Consider the following 17,130-nt stretch of genomic DNA (forward strand, 5'->3'; position numbering starts at 1 on the left):
AAACCCACAATCTCCTCCGTGTCGAAGGACAAGGACAGCAGGTGCATGGGAATACCGGCACCTCCAGGTTCCCCTCCAAGTCACGCAGCATCCTGACCTCAGCACTGTGGGAGCACCTTCACCACATCGACTGCTGCACGGTTCAAGGCGGCAGCAGCTCACCAACACCTTCTAAAGGGGTAATTAAGGATGGGCAATAAATGCAGACAGGTTTAACCACATCCCGAGAATGAATAAATAAAGAACAAACACAGTGAGAAATGAGCTGTAGAACTGCCGGCACCGTCAGCTTGAAGGAGACGTTTCCCTTTGGAGATCGGATTGCCCATTGAGTTTGATGAAACTGATGTTAAAAGTAACAATGCTGCTTTGTCCCGTGACAGTAACAGATTATCAGAATATTCCCCATTGGGTGAAATCGAATATCAGACTTCTTTTTAAAAGTTGTGGGAACTCCGTTCTAAGATAGATTCCACCCAGTTCATAACAAATCGCCAATCAGCTTGTCTTATCATTGAGATATCAAGGACTAGGCACACGGTGTTTAAAAGAAAGCTGATTTATTTGACATTTTTACAGATTATTAAACTGTAGCCCAGTTATAGGGAGAAACAAATCCCAACTTCCAGAATGAACAAAGTTCTGTCTTGGGTGTAATTAACAGCAGAATCCAACCCCTGCAGTCAATTGTGAACTTGTTGGTGTTTCAGGAGGTCAGATGACACAGCGAATCCCTTCCCACACACGGAGCATGGGAACGGCCTCTCCTTCGTGTGAACTCGCTTGTTGTGTACCAGCAGGTGGGATGACTGAGTGAATCTCTTCCCACATTTGGAGCAATTGAATGGCCTCTCCCCTGTGTGAACTCGCTGGTGTTTCTGAAGACAGACTAACAGAGCGAATCCCTTCTCACAGACCGAGCAGTTGAACGGCCTCTCCCCAGTGTGAACTCGCTGGTGTGTCTGGAGGTTGGATAACTGAGTGAATCTCTTCCCACAGACAGAGCAGCTGAACGGCCTCTCTCCAGTGTGAACTCGCTGGTGTATCAGAAGGGTGGATGACAAAGCGAATCCCTTCCCACATTCGGAGCAAGTGAATGGCCTCCCCTCAGTGTGAACTAGCTTGTTGTGTGCCAACAGACCGGATGACTGAGTGAATCCTTTTCCACACACAGAGCAGGTGAATGGCCTCTCCCCAGTGTGGACTCGCTGGTGTTTCTGGAGACCGGCAAGCACAGTGAATCCCTTCCCACACACAGAGCAAGTGAACGGCCTCTCCCCAGTGTGAACTCGCTTGTGTGTCAGCAGGTTGGATAACCGAGTGAATCCCTTCTCACACACAGAGCAAATGAACGGCCTCCCTTCAGTGTGAACTAGCTTGTTGTGTGCCAACAGACCGGATGACTCAGTGAATCCTTTTCCACACACAGAGCAGGTGAACAGCCTCTCCCCAGTGTGGACTCGCTGGTGTTTCTGGAGAATGGCTAACTGAGTGAATCCCTTCCCGCAGATGGAGCAGATGAACGGCCTCTCCCCAGTATGAACTCGTTTGTGTGTCAGCAGGTTGGATAACTGAGCAAATCCCTTCTCACACATAGAACAGGTGAATGACCTCGCCCCTGTGTGAATTAGCTGGTGTCTCTGAAGGTTGGATGAATGAGTGAATCCCTTTCCACACACGGGGCAGTTGAACGGCCTCTCCCCAGTGTGAAATCGGCGATGAGCTTCCAGCTGGGACGGGAAACTGAATCCCTTCCCACAGTCCTCACATTTCCACGGTTTCTCCATGGTGGGGGTGTCCTTGTGTCTCTCCAGGTTAGGCGATCAGTTAAAGCCTCGTCCACACACAGAACACGTGTACAGTTTCTCCCCGCCTGAATGGTGCACTGTTTTTTCAGGCTATGTAACTGGTTAAAGCTCTTTCCAGTCAGCGCACTGGGACACTCTCACTCAGGTGCTTGTGTCTCGGTGCTTTTCCAGTCACACTGATGTTTGAAATCCTTTCCCACAGACAGAACAAACAAATATTTCTCCTTCCACATTCAAAGGCTGATGATGTACAGGTCCGGAGGAATCGAATTGATGTGCTGTTTGGTTTGAGTTTCCCGTCTGTAAATCCTCCCCTTCTAATACCCTGTAAGAGGAGTTTACAAAAGACATCACTGTAAGTAAGGATAGAAATTCAGAACAAACTATTTTAGCTTCTATATAACATTCCTTCACACGCCCGGGATCATTGAACCCTGTCTGTAAATTTCAGCTCCTGGACTTAACATGTGTCCCACAACATCTCTCTCACCTTCGATGTGTGAACAGAGCATCACGCCTGCAAACCTGGGTTCAATTTACTCAGCAAATGTATTGAACAGAAGATAAACAAGTAAACAGATCATAGCCTAATAATACAGCTCTATATTCACAAGAGAAAGTCTGTTATCTAACTTCTAGACTGAACAAAATAAAGATCCCAAATGTAAGAGTCCCTTGAATCCTTTGTTAAAACATTTCAAATCTTGCACAGTTCTTTCCTTATTGGAGAATTTCCCCTTCCCTGTAGGAGTCGAATTTGGTCAAAAACTACCAATTGTACATTTTTAATCTACTTTTATGTTGTTTCAAGCTGACCAGATCCTTCACTCAGAGAATCTCCAAAGAGACGATTTGATTTAAACACAGCTCTCCCCTCCTTTAAATCCAGGATCACAGTTACCGGGAAATTGAATACACAACCACACAAATTTAAAACGGCCTGTCAGTGAATTATTCCACTCTCCAGCCTGGAACCAATGAAACTTGTAACACCAAAGCTGAATTTCCACTTCCGTGCGCTGGATTCCAAGCCTGGGACTGTATATGGCGATTCCAACGCTGGACATGGGGATTCTAACCCTGGGTCTGTACATTGGGGATCCTAACCCTGGGACTGTACATGGGGATTCCAACTCTGGGACAAGACATGGGGATTCTAACCCTGGGACTGTACATGAGGATTCTAACCCTGGGACTGTACATGGAGATTCTAACTCTGGGACTGTACATGGGGATTCTAACCCTGGGATTTTACATGGGGATTCTAACTCTGGGGCTGTACATGGGGATTCTAACTCTGGGGCTGTACATGGGGATTCTAACCCTGGGACTGTACATGGAGATTCTAACCCTGGGACTTTACATGGGGATTCTAACCCTGGGATTGTACATGGGGATTCTAACTCTGGGACTGTACATGGGGATTCTAACCCTGGGACTGTACACGGGGATTCTAACCCTGGGACTTTACATGGGGATTCTAACCCTGGGACTGCACATGGAGATTCTATCCCTGGGACTTTACATGGGGATTCTAACCCTGGGACTTTACATGGGGATTCTAACTCTGGGACTTTGCATGGGGATTCTAACTCTGGGATTGTACATGGAGATTCTAACTCTGGGACTTTACATGGGGAGTCTAACCCTGGGACTTTACATGGGGCTTCTAACATAGAAACATAGAAAATATGTGCAGGAGTAGGCCATTCGGCCCTTCTAGACTGCACCGCCATTCAATGAGTTCATGGCTGAACATGAAACTTCAGTACCCCATTCCTGCTTTCTCGCCATACACCTTGATCCCCCGAGTAGTAAGGACTTCATCTAACTCTTTTTTGAATATATTTAGTGAATTGTCCTCAACAACTTTCTGTGGTAGAGAATTTCACAGGTTCACCACTCTCTGGGTGAAGAAGTTTCTCCTCATCTCGATCCTAAATGACTTACCCCTTATCCTTAGACTGTGACCCCTGGATCTGGACTTCCCCAACATTGGGAACATTCTTCCTGCATCTAACCTGTCTCAACCCATCAGAATTTTAATCGTTTCTATGCGGTCCCCTCTCATTCTTCTGAACTCCAGTGAATACAAGCCCAGTTGATCCAGTCTTTCTTGATAGGTCAGTCCCACCATCCCGGGGATCAGTCTGGTGAACCTTCGCTGCACTCCCTCAATAGCAAGAATGTCCTTCCTCAGGCTAGGAGACCAAAACTGTACACAATACTCCAGGTGTGGCCTCACCAAGGCCCTGTACAACTGTAGCAACACCGCCCTGCCCCTATACCCAGGTCTCGTTGCACCTCCCCTTTTCCTAATCTGTCACCATTCAGATAATTGTCTGTCTCTCTGTTTTTACCACCAAAGTGGATAACCTCACATTTATCCATATTATACTTCATCTGCCATGCATTTGCCTACTCACCTAACCTATCCAAGTCACTCTGCAGCCTCATAGCATCCTCCTCGCAGCTCAAACTGCCACCCAAATTTGTGTCATCCGTAAATTTGGAGATACTACATTTAATCCCCTCGTCTAAATCATTAACGAGCCCCAGCACAGAACCTTGCGGTAGCCCACTAGTCACTAGTGTGGGCTACCGCACGAACCCTAACCCTAACCCTGTCTCTGTTTATATTACACTAGACCCTGTCTCTGTTTATATTACACTAGACTCTGTCTCTGTTTATATTACACTAGACCCCGTCTCTGTTTACATACACAAGGCCCTGTCTCTGTTTATATTACATTAGACCCTGTCTCTGTTTATATTATACCAGACCCTGTCCCTGTTTATATTACACTAGACCTTGTCCCTGTTTATATTACACTGGGACCTGTCCCTGTTTATATTATACTGGACCCTGTCTCTGTTTATATTACACTATGTCCTGTACCTTTTTATATTACACTAGACCTTGTCTCTATTTATATTACGCTAGGCCCGGTCTCTGTTTATATTACACAAGGCCCTGTGTCTGTTTATATTACAGTAGGCCCTGTCTCTGTTTATATTACACTCGGCCCTGTCTCTGTTTATATTACACTAGGTCCTGGCTCTGTTTATATTACACCAGATCCTGTCTCTGTTTATATCACATGAGACCCTGTATCTTTTTATATTACACTGGCCTGGGTCTCTGTTTAGATTACACTAGACCGTTTCTCTGTTTATATTACACTCGAGCCTATCTCTGTTTATATTACACCAGACACTGTCTCTGTTTATAGTACAATAGACCCTGTCTCTGGATGTATGACAGTAGACCCTGTCTCTGTTTATATTACACTAGACGCTGTCTCTGGATGTATGACAGTAGACCCTGTCTCTGTTTATATTACACTAGCTGTCTCTGTTTATATTACACGAGACCCTGTCTCTGTTTATATTACATGAGACCCTGTCTCTGTTTATATTAAACTGTACCCTGTCTCTGTTTATATTACATGAGGCCCTGTCTCTGTTTATATTACACTAGGCCCTGTCTCTGTTTATATTACACGAGGCCCTGTCTCTGTTTATATTACACGAGGCCCTGTCTCTGTTTATATTACACTGGACTCTGTCTCTGTTTATATTACACTCGACCCTATCTCATAGAAACATAGAAAATAAGTGCAGGAGTAGGCCATTCATCCCCTCTAGCCTGCACCGCCATTCAATGAGTTCATGGCTGAACATGCACTTCCGTACCCCCTTCCTGCTTTCTCGCCATACACCTTGATCCCCGGAGTAGTAAGGACTTCATCTAACTCCCTTTTAAATATATTTAGTGAATTGGCCTCAACTACTTTCTGTGGTAGAGAATTCCACAGGTTCACCACTCTCTGGGTGAAGAAGTTTCTCCTCATCTCGGTCCTAAATGGCTTACCCCTTATCCTTAGACTGTGACCCCTGGTTCTGGACTTCCCTAACATTGGGAACATTCTTCCTGCATCTAACCTGTCTAAACCCGTCAGAATTTTAAATGTTTCTATGAGGTCCCCTCTCATTCATTCTTCTAAACTCCAGTGAATACAAGCCCAGTTGATCCAGTCTTTCTTGATAGGTCAGTCCTACCATCCCGGGAATCAGTCTGGTGAATCTTCGCTGCACTCCCTCAATAGCAAGAATGTCCTTCCTCAAGTTAGGAGACCAAAACTGTACACAATACTCCAGGTGTGGCCTCACCAAGGGCCTGTACAACTGTAGCAACACCTCCCTGCCCCTGTACTCAAATCCCCTCGCTATGAAGGCCAACATGCCATTTGCTTTCTTAACCGCCTGCTGTAGCTGCATGCCAACCTTCAATGACTGATGTACCATGACACCCAGGTCTCGTTGCACCTCCCCTTTTCCTAATCTGTCACCATTCAGATAATAGTCTGTCTCTTTGTTTTTACCACCAAAGTGGACAACCTCACATTTATCCACATTATACTTCATCTGCCATGCATTTGCCCACTCACCTAACCTATCCAAGTCACTCTGCAGCCTCATAGCATCCTCCTCGCAGCTCACACTTCCACCCAACTTAGTGTCATCCGCAAATTTGGAGATACTACATTTAATCCCCTCATCTAAATCATTAATGTACAATGTAAACAGCTGGGTCCCCAGCACAGAACCTTGCGGTACCCCACTAGTTACTGCCTGCCATTCTGAAAAGTACCCATTTACTCCGACTCTTTGCTTCCTGTCTGACAACCAGTTCTCAATCCACGTCAGCACACTACCCCCAATCCCATGTGCTTTAACTTTGGACATTAATCTCTTGTGTGGGACCTTGTCGAAAGCCTTCTGAAAGTCCAAATATACCACATCAACTGGTTCTCCCCTGTCCACTTTACTGGAAACATCCTCAAAAAATTCCAGAAGGTTTGTCAAGCATGATTTTCCCCTTCACAAATCCATGCTGACTTGGACCTATCATGTCACCATTTTCCAAATGCACTGCGATAACATCCTTAATAATTGATTCCATCATTTTACCCACTACGGATGTCAGGCTGACCGGTCTATAATTCCCTGTTTTCTCTCTCCCTCCTTTTTTAAAAAGTGGGGTTACATTGGCTACCCTCCAGAGTCAATGGAATGTTGGAAAATGACTGTCAATGCATCCACTATTTCCAAGGCCACCTCCTTAAGTACTCTGGGATGCAGTCCATCAGGCCCTGGGGATTTATCGGCCTTCAATCCCATCAATTTCCCCAACACAATTTCCCGACTAATAAAGATTTCCCTCAGTTCCTCCTCCTTACTAGACCCTCTGACCCCTTTTATATCCGGAAGGTTGTTGGTGTCCTTCTTAGTGAATACCGAACCAAAGTACTTGTTCAATTGGTCTGCCATTTCTTTGTTCCCAGTTATGACTTCCCCTGATTCTGACTGCAGGGGACCTACGTTTGTCTTTACTAACCTTTTTCTCTTTACATACCTCTCGAAACTTTTGCACACTGCCTTAATGTTCCCTGCAAGCTTCTTCTCGTACTCCATTTTCCCTGCCCTAATCAAACCCTTTGTCCTCCTCTGCTGAGTTCTAAATTTCTCCCAGTCCCCGGGTTCACTGCTATTTCTGGCCAATTTGTATGCCACTTCCTTGGCTTTAATACTATCTCTGATTTCCCTTGATAGCCACGGTTGAGCCACCTTCCCTTTTTTATTTTTACGCCAGACAAGAATGTACAATTGTTGTAGTTCATCCATGCGGTCTCTAAATGCCTGCCATTGCCCATCCACAGTCAACCCCTTTAGTATAATTCGTCAATCTATCCTAGCCAATTCACGCCTCAAACCTTCAAAGTTACCCTTCTTTAAGTTCTGGACCATGGTCTTTGAATTAACTGTTTCATTCTCCATCCTAATGCAGAATTCCACCATATTATGGTCACTCTTCCCCAAGGGGCCTCGCACAACGAGATTGCTAATTAATCCTCTCTCATTACACAACACCCAGTCGAAGATGGCCTCCCCACTAGTTGGTTCCTCGACATATTGGTCTCGAAAACCATCCCTTATGCACTCCAGGAAATCCTCCTCCACCGTATTGCTTCCAGTTTGGTTAGTCCAATCTATGTGCATATTAAAGTCACCCATTATAACTGCTGCACCTTTATTGCATGCACCCCTAATTTCCTGTTTGATGCCCTCCCCAGCATCACTTCTACTGTTTGGAGGTCTGTACACAACTCCCACTCACGATTTTTGTCCTTTGGTGTTCTGCAGCTCGATCCATATACATTCCACATCATCCAAGCTAATGTCTTTCCTAACTATTGCATTAATCTCCTCTTTAACCAGCAATGCTACCCCACCTGCTTTTCCTTTTATTCTATTCATCCTGAATGTTGAATACCCCTGGATGTTGAGTTCCCAGCCCTGATCATCCTGGAGCCATGTCTCTGTAATCCCAATCACATCATATTTGTTAACATCTATTTGCACAGTTAATTCATTCACCTTATTACGGACACTCCTTGCATTAAGACACAAAGCCTTCAGGCTTGTTTTTTTAACATCCTTTGTCCTTTTAGAATTTTGCTGTACAGTGGCCCTTTTTGTTCTTTGCCTTGGGTTTCTCTGCCCTCCACTTTTCCTCATCTCCTTTCTGTCTTTTGCTTTTGTCTCCTTTTTGTTTCCCTCTGTCTCCCTGCATTGGTTCCAATCCCCCTGCCATATTAGTTTAAAACTCCTCCCCAACAGCACGAGCAAACACTCCCCCTAGGACATTGTTTTCGGTCCTGCCCAGGTACAGACCGTCCGGTTTGTACAAGTCCCACCTCCCCCAGTATCAGTAACCCTGGGACTTTACATGGGGATTCTAACCCTGGGACTTTACATGGGGATTCTAACCCTGAGACTTTACATGGGGATTCTAGCTCTGGGACTTTACATGGGGATTCTAACCCTGGGACTTTACATGGGGATTCTAACCCTGGGACTTTACATGGGGATTCTAACCCTGGGACTTTACATGGGGATTCTAGCTCTGGGACTTTGCATGGGGATTCTAACCCTGTGACTTTACATGGGGATTCTAACCCTGGGACTTTACATGGGGATTCTAACCCTGGGACTTTACATGGGGATTCTAACCCTGGGACTGTACATGGGGATTCTAACCCTGGGACTTTACATGGGGATTCTAACCCTGGGACTTTACATGGGGATTCTAGCTCTGGGACTTTGCATGGGGATTCTAACCCTGTGACTTTACATGGGGATTCTAACCCTGGGACTTTACATGGGGATTCTAACCCTGGGACTTTACATGGGGATTCTAGCTCTGGGACTTTGCATGGGGATTCTAACCCTGTGACTTTACATGGGGATTCTAACCCTGGGATTGTGCATGGGGATTCTAACCTGGGACTTGACATGGGGATTCTAACTCTGGGACTTTACATGGGGATTCTAACCCTGGGACTTTACATGGGGATTCTAACCCTGGGACTTTACATGGGGATTCTAGCTCTGGGACTTTGCATGGGGATTCTAACCCTGTGACTTTACATGGGGATTCTAACCCTGGGACTTTACATGGGGATTCTAACCCTGGGACTTTACATGGGGATTCTAACCCTGGGACTGTACATGGGGATTCTAACCCTGGGACTTTACATGGGGATTCTAACCCTGGGACTTTACATGGGGATTCTAGCTCTGGGACTTTGCATGGGGATTCTAACCCTGTGACTTTACATGGGGATTCTAACCCTGGGACTTTACATGGGGATTCTAACCCTGGGACTTTACATGGGGATTCTAGCTCTGGGACTTTGCATGGGGATTCTAACCCTGTGACTTTACATGGGGATTCTAACCCTGGGATTGTGCATGGGGATTCTAACCTGGGACTTGACATGGGGATTCTAACTCTGGGACTTTACATGGGGATTCTAACCCTGGGATTGTACATGGGGATTCTAACCCTGGGACTTTACATGGGGATTCTAACTCTGGGACTTTACATGGGGATTCTAACCTGGGACTTTGCATGGGGATTCTAACCCTGGGACTGTACATGGGGATTCTAACCCTGGGACTTTACATGGGGATTCTAACCCTGGGACTTTACATGGGGATTCTAACCCTGGGACTTTACATGGGGATTCTAACCCTGGGACTTTACATGGGGATTCTAACCCTGGGACTTTACATGGGGATTCTAATCCTGTGACTTTACATGGGGATTCTAATCCTGGGATTGTACATGGGGATTCTAACCTGGGACATTACATGGGGATTCTAACTCTGGGACTTTACATGGGGATTCTAACCCTGGGATTGTACATGGGGATTCTAACTCTGGGACATTACATGGGGATTGTAACCCTGGGATTGTACATGGGGATTCTAACCCTGGGACTTTACATGGGGATTCTAACTCTGGGACTTTACATGGGGATTCTAACTCTGGGACTTTACATGGGGATTCTAACTCTGGGACTGTACATGGGGATTCTAACCTGGGACTTTACATGGGGATTCTAACCCTGGGACTTTACATGTGGATTCTAACCCTGGGACTTTACATGGGGATTCTAACCCTGGGACTTTACATGGGGATTCTAACTCTGGGACTTTACATGGGGATTCTAACCTGGGACTTTGCATGGGGATTCTAACCCTGGGACTGTACATGGGGATTCTAACCCTGGGACTTTACATGGGGATTCTAGCCCTGGGACTTTACATGGGGATTCTAACCCTGGGACTTTACATGGGGATTCTAACCCTGGGACTTTACATGGGGATTCTAACCCTGGGACTTTACATGGGGATTCTAATCCTGTGACTTTACATGGGGATTCTAATCCTGGGATTGTACATGGGGATTCTAACCTGGGACATTACATGGGGATTCTAACTCTGGGACTTTACATGGGGATTCTAACCCTGGGATTGTACATGGGGATTCTAACTCTGGGACATTACATGGGGATTGTAACCCTGGGATTGTACATGGGGATTCTAACCCTGGGACTTTACATGGGGATTCTAACTCTGGGACTTTACATGGGGATTCTAACTCTGGGACTTTACATGGGGATTCTAACTCTGGGACTGTACATGGGGATTCTAACCTGGGACTTTACATGGGGATTCTAACCCTGGGACTGTACATGGGGATTCTAACCCTGGGACTGTACATGGGGATTCTAACCCTGGGGCTGTACATGGGGATTCTAACCCTGGGATTGTACATGGGGATTCTAACCTGGGACTTTACATGGGGATTCTAACTCTGGGACTATACATGGGGATTCTAACCCTGGGGCTGTACATGGGGATTCTAACTCTGGGACTGTACATGGGGATTCTAACCTGGGACTTTACATGGGGATTCTAACCCTGGGACTGTACATGGGGATTCTAACCCTGGGACTGTACATGGGGATTCTAACCCTGGGGCTGTATATGGGGATTCTAACCCTGGGATTGTACATGGGGATTCTAACCTGGGACTTTACATGGGGATTCTAACTCTGGGACTGTACATGGGGATTCTAACTCTGGGACTGTACATGGGGATTCTAACCCTGGGGCTGTACATGGGGATTCTAACCCTGGGAGTGTACATGGGGATTCTAACCTGGGACTGTACATGGGGATTCTAACCCTGGGAGTGTACATGGGGATTCTAACCCTGGGGCTGTACATGGGGATTCTAACCCTGGGGCTGTACATGGGGATTCTAACCCTGGGAGTGTACATGGGGATTCTAACCCTGGGGCTGTACATGGGGATTCTAACCCTGGGAGTGTACATGGGGATTCTAACCCTGGGGCTGTACATGGGGATTCTAACCCTGGGGCTGTACATGGGGATTCTAACCCTGGGAGTGTACATGGGGATTCTAACCTGGGACTGTACATGGGGATTCTAACCCTGGGAGTGTACATGGGGATTCTAACCTGGGACTGTACATGGGGATTCTAACCCTGGGGCTGTAGAAGGGGGTCCAGCTCTGAGGCTCTTCTATTAGAATTGTGTGTGATGTAAACCGTAAGCTCGGCACTGACCAACGCCTTCAGGAGATATGGTGCAAAATCCAATGGTGGAGACTGAGAATAAAATAAATGAGGCTATTATTTTCACTCCCGGACACTGGGACCCGGTTGGGAACAGACACTGAAGCCCCGCCCACTCTGTTCCCGCGCTAAGATGGCTGCGCATGCGCTGTCACGCCATGAAGCCAGCGGGCAGCACTCTGAACCTTCCCGCCTTCCTGTACAAAGATGGCGGTGAATCCGGGCCTGTGACCGGGAGAAAAACCCGTCGCTGCAAACGCGGGAGTTTCGGGTTATTACTCGGGGCTTGCGGCCTACACCAGTTGTTTATGAAGCCTCCCGCCCACTTGCCGATCGGTGACTCCCCTGCGCCCCGCTGATTCTCACCCGGCGCAGAGTCCGGCTCCAGCCTGAGCTCCTTTCAGCGTCCGTGCGTCTCCAGTACTCACACTGCGCATGCTCAGCTCACACTGCCCGGGAGATTGACGGCAGCTCCGGACCAATAGGAAGAGCGGGGGCGGGACTGGAGGATCCAGTGACGGTTGGTCCTCCAACCAATTGGAGTGTGTGAGGGGCGGGGCTTGCGGCCCCCAATGGGCGGGGCTGAGCCCGGATCTCCCGCACTGAGCATGCGCGGGAGGGGAAGGCGGACGTCAGTCGACCGGACCCTTCGGTAAACATCGAAACAAGGAAAATAGGTGCAGGAGCAGGCCATTTGGCCCTTCGAGCCTGCACCGCCATTCAATGAGTTCATGGCTGAACATGCAACTTCAGTACCCCATTCCTGCTTTCTCGCCATACCCCTTGATCCCCCTAGCAGTAAGGACCTCATCTAACTCCTTTTTGAATATATTTAGTGAATTGGCCTCAACAACTTTCTGTGGTAGAGAATTCCACAGGTTCACCACTCTCTGGGTGAAGAAGTTTCTCCTCATCTCGGTCCTAAATGGCTTACCCCTTATCCTTAGACTGTGACCCCTGGTTCTGGACTTCCCCAACATTAATAAGAACATAAAAACATGAGAATTAGGAACAGGAGTAGGCCATCTAGCCCCTCGAGCCTGCTCCGCCATTCAATAAGATCATGGCTGATCTGGCCGTGGACTCAGCTCCACTTACCCGCCCGCTCTCCATAACCATTAATTACCTTATTGGTTAAAAATCTATCTATCTGTGACTTGAATACATTCAATGAGCTAGCCTCAACTGCTTCCTTGGGCAGAGAATTCCACAGATTCACAACCCTCTGGGAGAAGAAATTCCTTCTCAACTCGGTTTTAAATTGGCTCCCCCGTATTTTGAGGCTGTGCCCCCTAGTTCTAGTCTCCCCGACCAGTGGAAACAACCTCTCTGCCTCTATCTTGTCTATCCCTTTCATGATTTTAAATGTTTCTATAAGATCACCCCTCATCCTTCTGAACTCCAATGAGTATAGACCCAGTCTACTAAATCTATCATCATAAGGTAACCCCCTCATCTCCGGAATCAGCCTAGTAAATCGTCTCTGTACCCCCTCCAAACCTAGTATATCCTTCCTTAAGTAAGGTGACCAAAACTGCACGCAGTACTCCAGGTGCGGCCTCACCAATACCCTATACAGTTGCAGTAGGACCTCCCTGCTTTTGTACTCCATCCCTCTCGCAATGAAGGCCAACATTCCATTTGCATTCCTGATTACCTGCTGCACCTGCAAACTAACTTTTTGGGAGGGCTGTGGCTGGTGAGTTGACCAGGATCAGGGACCTGCTCGATGGCGGAGGAGCGGGCTGAATGGCGCCAGGCACGCTGGCGCGGCGCCTAAATTCAGCCAACGTCCGCCACGCGGCCGAAGCCATCGAGTCGCTAAAATCAGCTTTGGGCCCTGACTCTGTTAGGTGCATCGAGGAGGCTCAAGCACGTGGGGAAATCCCGTCCGAACTGACCCCCGTCCGGACGGAATTCCTCATTGACGCCAAACCCCGGAACATCCCTCGGGGGCCGGCGCTTCACAACTTGAGCTGCCTCGGGGAAATCCCCTTCGTGCCTTTCAGTTCCGCGCGGAGGGGTTTCCTGTACGGGCTGCTCCTGCACACCCTCAACTTTGCCATCCTCGCCGGCCGTCCGGACACGCCATGGCGTACCATCTTGCCGTCCAGAGGAGGCGGGGGTCCCCGATGGAGGGCACTCTATGCGGGAGTCCTCCCACTATTCATCGGGGACTTGGCCTGGAGGGTGGTGCACAGAGCAGTGCCGTGCAACAAATTTTTAAGCTGGTTCACGGACTCCCAGGCCACCTGCAATTTCTGCGGTCTGGAGGAGTCCGTGTTCCATGTTTTTATTGAGTGCACGAGGTTGCAGCCCCTGTTTCATTATTTAAAGGGGCTGCTCCTGAAATTCCGGCTGCACTTCAGTCCCACTCTCCTGATCTTTGGGCACCCTGTCTGGAGGGGAGCAGGTAGGTCCGAGGGCCTCCTCGTAGGACTGCTCCTGGGCACGGCCAAGGGTGCCATCAGCCGGTCCAGGCAGCGGGCGGTCGAGGGGGTCGTTCAACCTGACTGCCTGCCTCTCTTCCGCTCTTACATCTGGTCCAGGGTGTCCTTGGAGATGGAACACGCGGTGTCCACCGGTACGCTCGTGGCCTTCCGCGAGAGGTGGGCACCGGAGGGACTGGAGTGCATCATCACGCCCGGCAACCACATTTTTATTTGATTTTACATTTTAAAGTTTAATTTGTTTTAATTGCCGGTGCTTTTAGTGTCCCCCTCCCCTTTTATAGGGGGCACTGGAGGAAAATAATTTGATTTTAGTGCCCAAAAAAAACCAAAAAAAAAAGAAAAACACACAAAAAAAAGCCACAAAAAAGAAAAAAAAATGGGCCTTGTAAATGTCTGGTGTGTCATCCAGGTTGGGTGGCACAGATTAATGTTTTATGTTTTTCAGATAAACTCCAAAAAGAGTTTCATGCACAAGGAAGACTTTGTTTTGTTTCACCATCTGGGGAGTGCACCCAACAAACACCCACCCAGCACTGTGAGGGGAGAGCTGCCCTCACAGCTTCCCTCTTTCCCACCCCCCCACTCCCTCTGTCTCTCCCCTCTCTCTCTGAGAGCCCCTTTCACCTTAATTAAAAACCATTAAGACAAATGTGCAGAGGGAGCAAGGTCCCTCCCCAATCACCAACTAGGGGAGAGGTGTGCCTCATTAAGAGCTCCCTCTGCTCAAACATATAACGAGGCCTCTTTAAGACCATTAAGGCCTGTGACTTTGAACATTTTCATGCACAAGGACCCCCAGGTCCCTCTGCACCGCAGCATGTTGTAATTTCTCCCCATTCAAATAATATTCCCTTTTACTGTTTTTTTCCCAAGGTGGATGACCTCACATTTTCCGATATTGTAAACGAACTGCCAAACCTTATCCCATTCGCTTAACCTATCTAAATATCTTTGCAGTCTCTCTGTGTCCTCTACACAACCCACTTTCCCACTAATCTTTGTGTCATCTGCAAATTTTGTTACACTACACTCTGTCCCCTCTTCCAGGTCATCTATGTATATTGTAAATAGTTGTGGTCCCAGCACCGATCCCTGTGGCACACCACTAACCACCGATTTCAAACCCGAAAAGGACTCATTTGTCCCGACTCTCTGCTTTCTGTTAGCCAGCCAATTCTCGATCCATGCGAATACATTTCCTCTGACTCCGCGTACCTTTATCTTCTGCAGTAACCTTTTGTGTGACACCTTATCGAATGCCTTTTGGAAATCTAAATACACCACATCCATCGGTACACCTCTATCTACCATGCTCGTTATATCCTCAAAGTCCAGTAAATTAGTTAAACATGATTTCCCCTTCATGAATCCATGTTGCGTCTGCTTGATTGCACTATTCCTATCTCGATGTCCCGCTATTTCTTCCTTAATGATAGCTTCAAGCATTTTCCCCACTACAGATGTTAAACGAACCGGCCTATAGTTACCTGCCTTTTGTCTGCCCCCTTTTTTAAACAGAGGTGTTACATTAGCTGCTTTCCAATCCGATGGCACCTCTCCAGAGTCCAGAGAATTTTGGTAGATTATAATGAATGCATCTGCTATAACTTTCGCCATCTCTTTTAATACCCTGGGATGTATTTCATCAGGACCAGAGGACTTGTCTACCTTGAGTCCCATTAGCCTGTCCAACACTACCGCCCTAGTGATAGTGATTGTCTCAAGGTCCTCCCTTCCCACATTCCTGTGACCAGCAATTTTTGGCATGGTTTTTGTGTCTTCCACTGTGAAGACCAAAGCAAAATAATTGTTTAAGGTCTCAGCCATTTCCACATTTCCCATTATTAAATCCCCTTTCTCATCTTCTAAGGGACCAACATTTACTTTAGTCACTCTTTTGCGTTTTATATATCGGTAAAAGCTTTTACTATCTGTTTTTATGTTTTGCGCAAGTTTACATTCGTAATCTATCTTCTCCTTCTTTATTGCTTTCTTAGCCATTCTTTGCTGTCGTTTAAAATTTTCCCAATCTTCTAGTTTCCCACTAACCTTGGCCACCTTATACGCATTGGTTTTTAATTTGATACTCTCCTTTATTTCCTTGGTTATCCACGGCTGGTTATCCCTTCTCTTACTGCCCTTCTTTTTCACTGGAATATATTTTTGTTGAGCTCTGCGAAAGAGCTTCTTAAAAGTCCTCCACCGTTCCTCAATTGTGCCACCGTTTAGTCTGTGTTCCCAGTCTACTTTAGCCAACTCTGCCCTCATTCCACTGTAGTCCCCTTTGTTTAAGCATAGTACGCTCGTTTGAGACACTACTTCCTCACCCTCAATCTGTATTACAAATTCAACCATACTGTGATCACTCATTCCGATCTTTTACTAGGAGATCGTTTATTATTCCTGTCTCATTACACAGGACCAGATCTAAGATAGCTTGCTCCCTTGTAGGTTCTGTAACATAGTTCTAAGAAACAATCCCGTATGCATTCTATGAATTCCTCCTCCAGGCTACCCCGTGCGATTTGATTTGACCAATCGATATGTAGGTTAAAATCCCCCATGATTACTGTCGTTCCTTTTTCACATGCCTCCATTATTCCCTTGATTATTGTCCGCCCCACTGTGAAGTTATTATTTAGGGGCCTATAAACTACGCCCACCAGTGACTTTTTCCTCTTACTATCTCTAATCTCCACCCACAATGATTCAACATTTTGTTCATTAGAGCCAGTAGGAGATTGTGGACCCGCGGGTGGGCCGGGGAGCTTCACACACACCCGCTGTAGGGCTCAGGTGCAGAATTAGAGCCCACAGGCCCCGGGTTTGCCCCGCGCTAACAGGCCCGGGTCA

At 47.2% G+C, this 17,130-nt stretch overlaps 1 protein-coding gene across 2 annotated transcripts; it reads right to left on the reverse strand.

The window, feature by feature from the left end:
- Nucleotides 1-543: 543 nt before the first annotated feature.
- Nucleotides 544-12,253, reverse strand: LOC139264046 (zinc finger protein 229-like). Of its 2 annotated transcripts, none has more exons than XM_070880146.1 (2): nt 12,191-12,253; nt 544-2,133 (listed from the first exon to the last, which is right to left on the reverse strand). In XM_070880146.1, exon 2 carries the CDS (start codon nt 1,785-1,787, stop codon nt 684-686), a length of 1,104 nt encoding a protein of 367 aa, XP_070736247.1. In that variant the 5' UTR covers nt 1,788-2,133; nt 12,191-12,253; the 3' UTR covers nt 544-683. The 2 variants fall into 2 exon arrangements, with proteins under 2 accessions (XP_070736247.1, XP_070736248.1); XM_070880147.1 differs by lacking the exon at nt 12,191-12,253 and adding an exon at nt 8,250-8,304.
- Nucleotides 12,254-17,130: the final 4,877 nt, after the last annotated feature.

The sequence above is a fragment of the Pristiophorus japonicus genome, chromosome 5, assembly GCF_044704955.1.
Source record: "Pristiophorus japonicus isolate sPriJap1 chromosome 5, sPriJap1.hap1, whole genome shotgun sequence".
Classification (NCBI taxonomy): Eukaryota; Metazoa; Chordata; class Chondrichthyes; family Pristiophoridae; genus Pristiophorus; species Pristiophorus japonicus.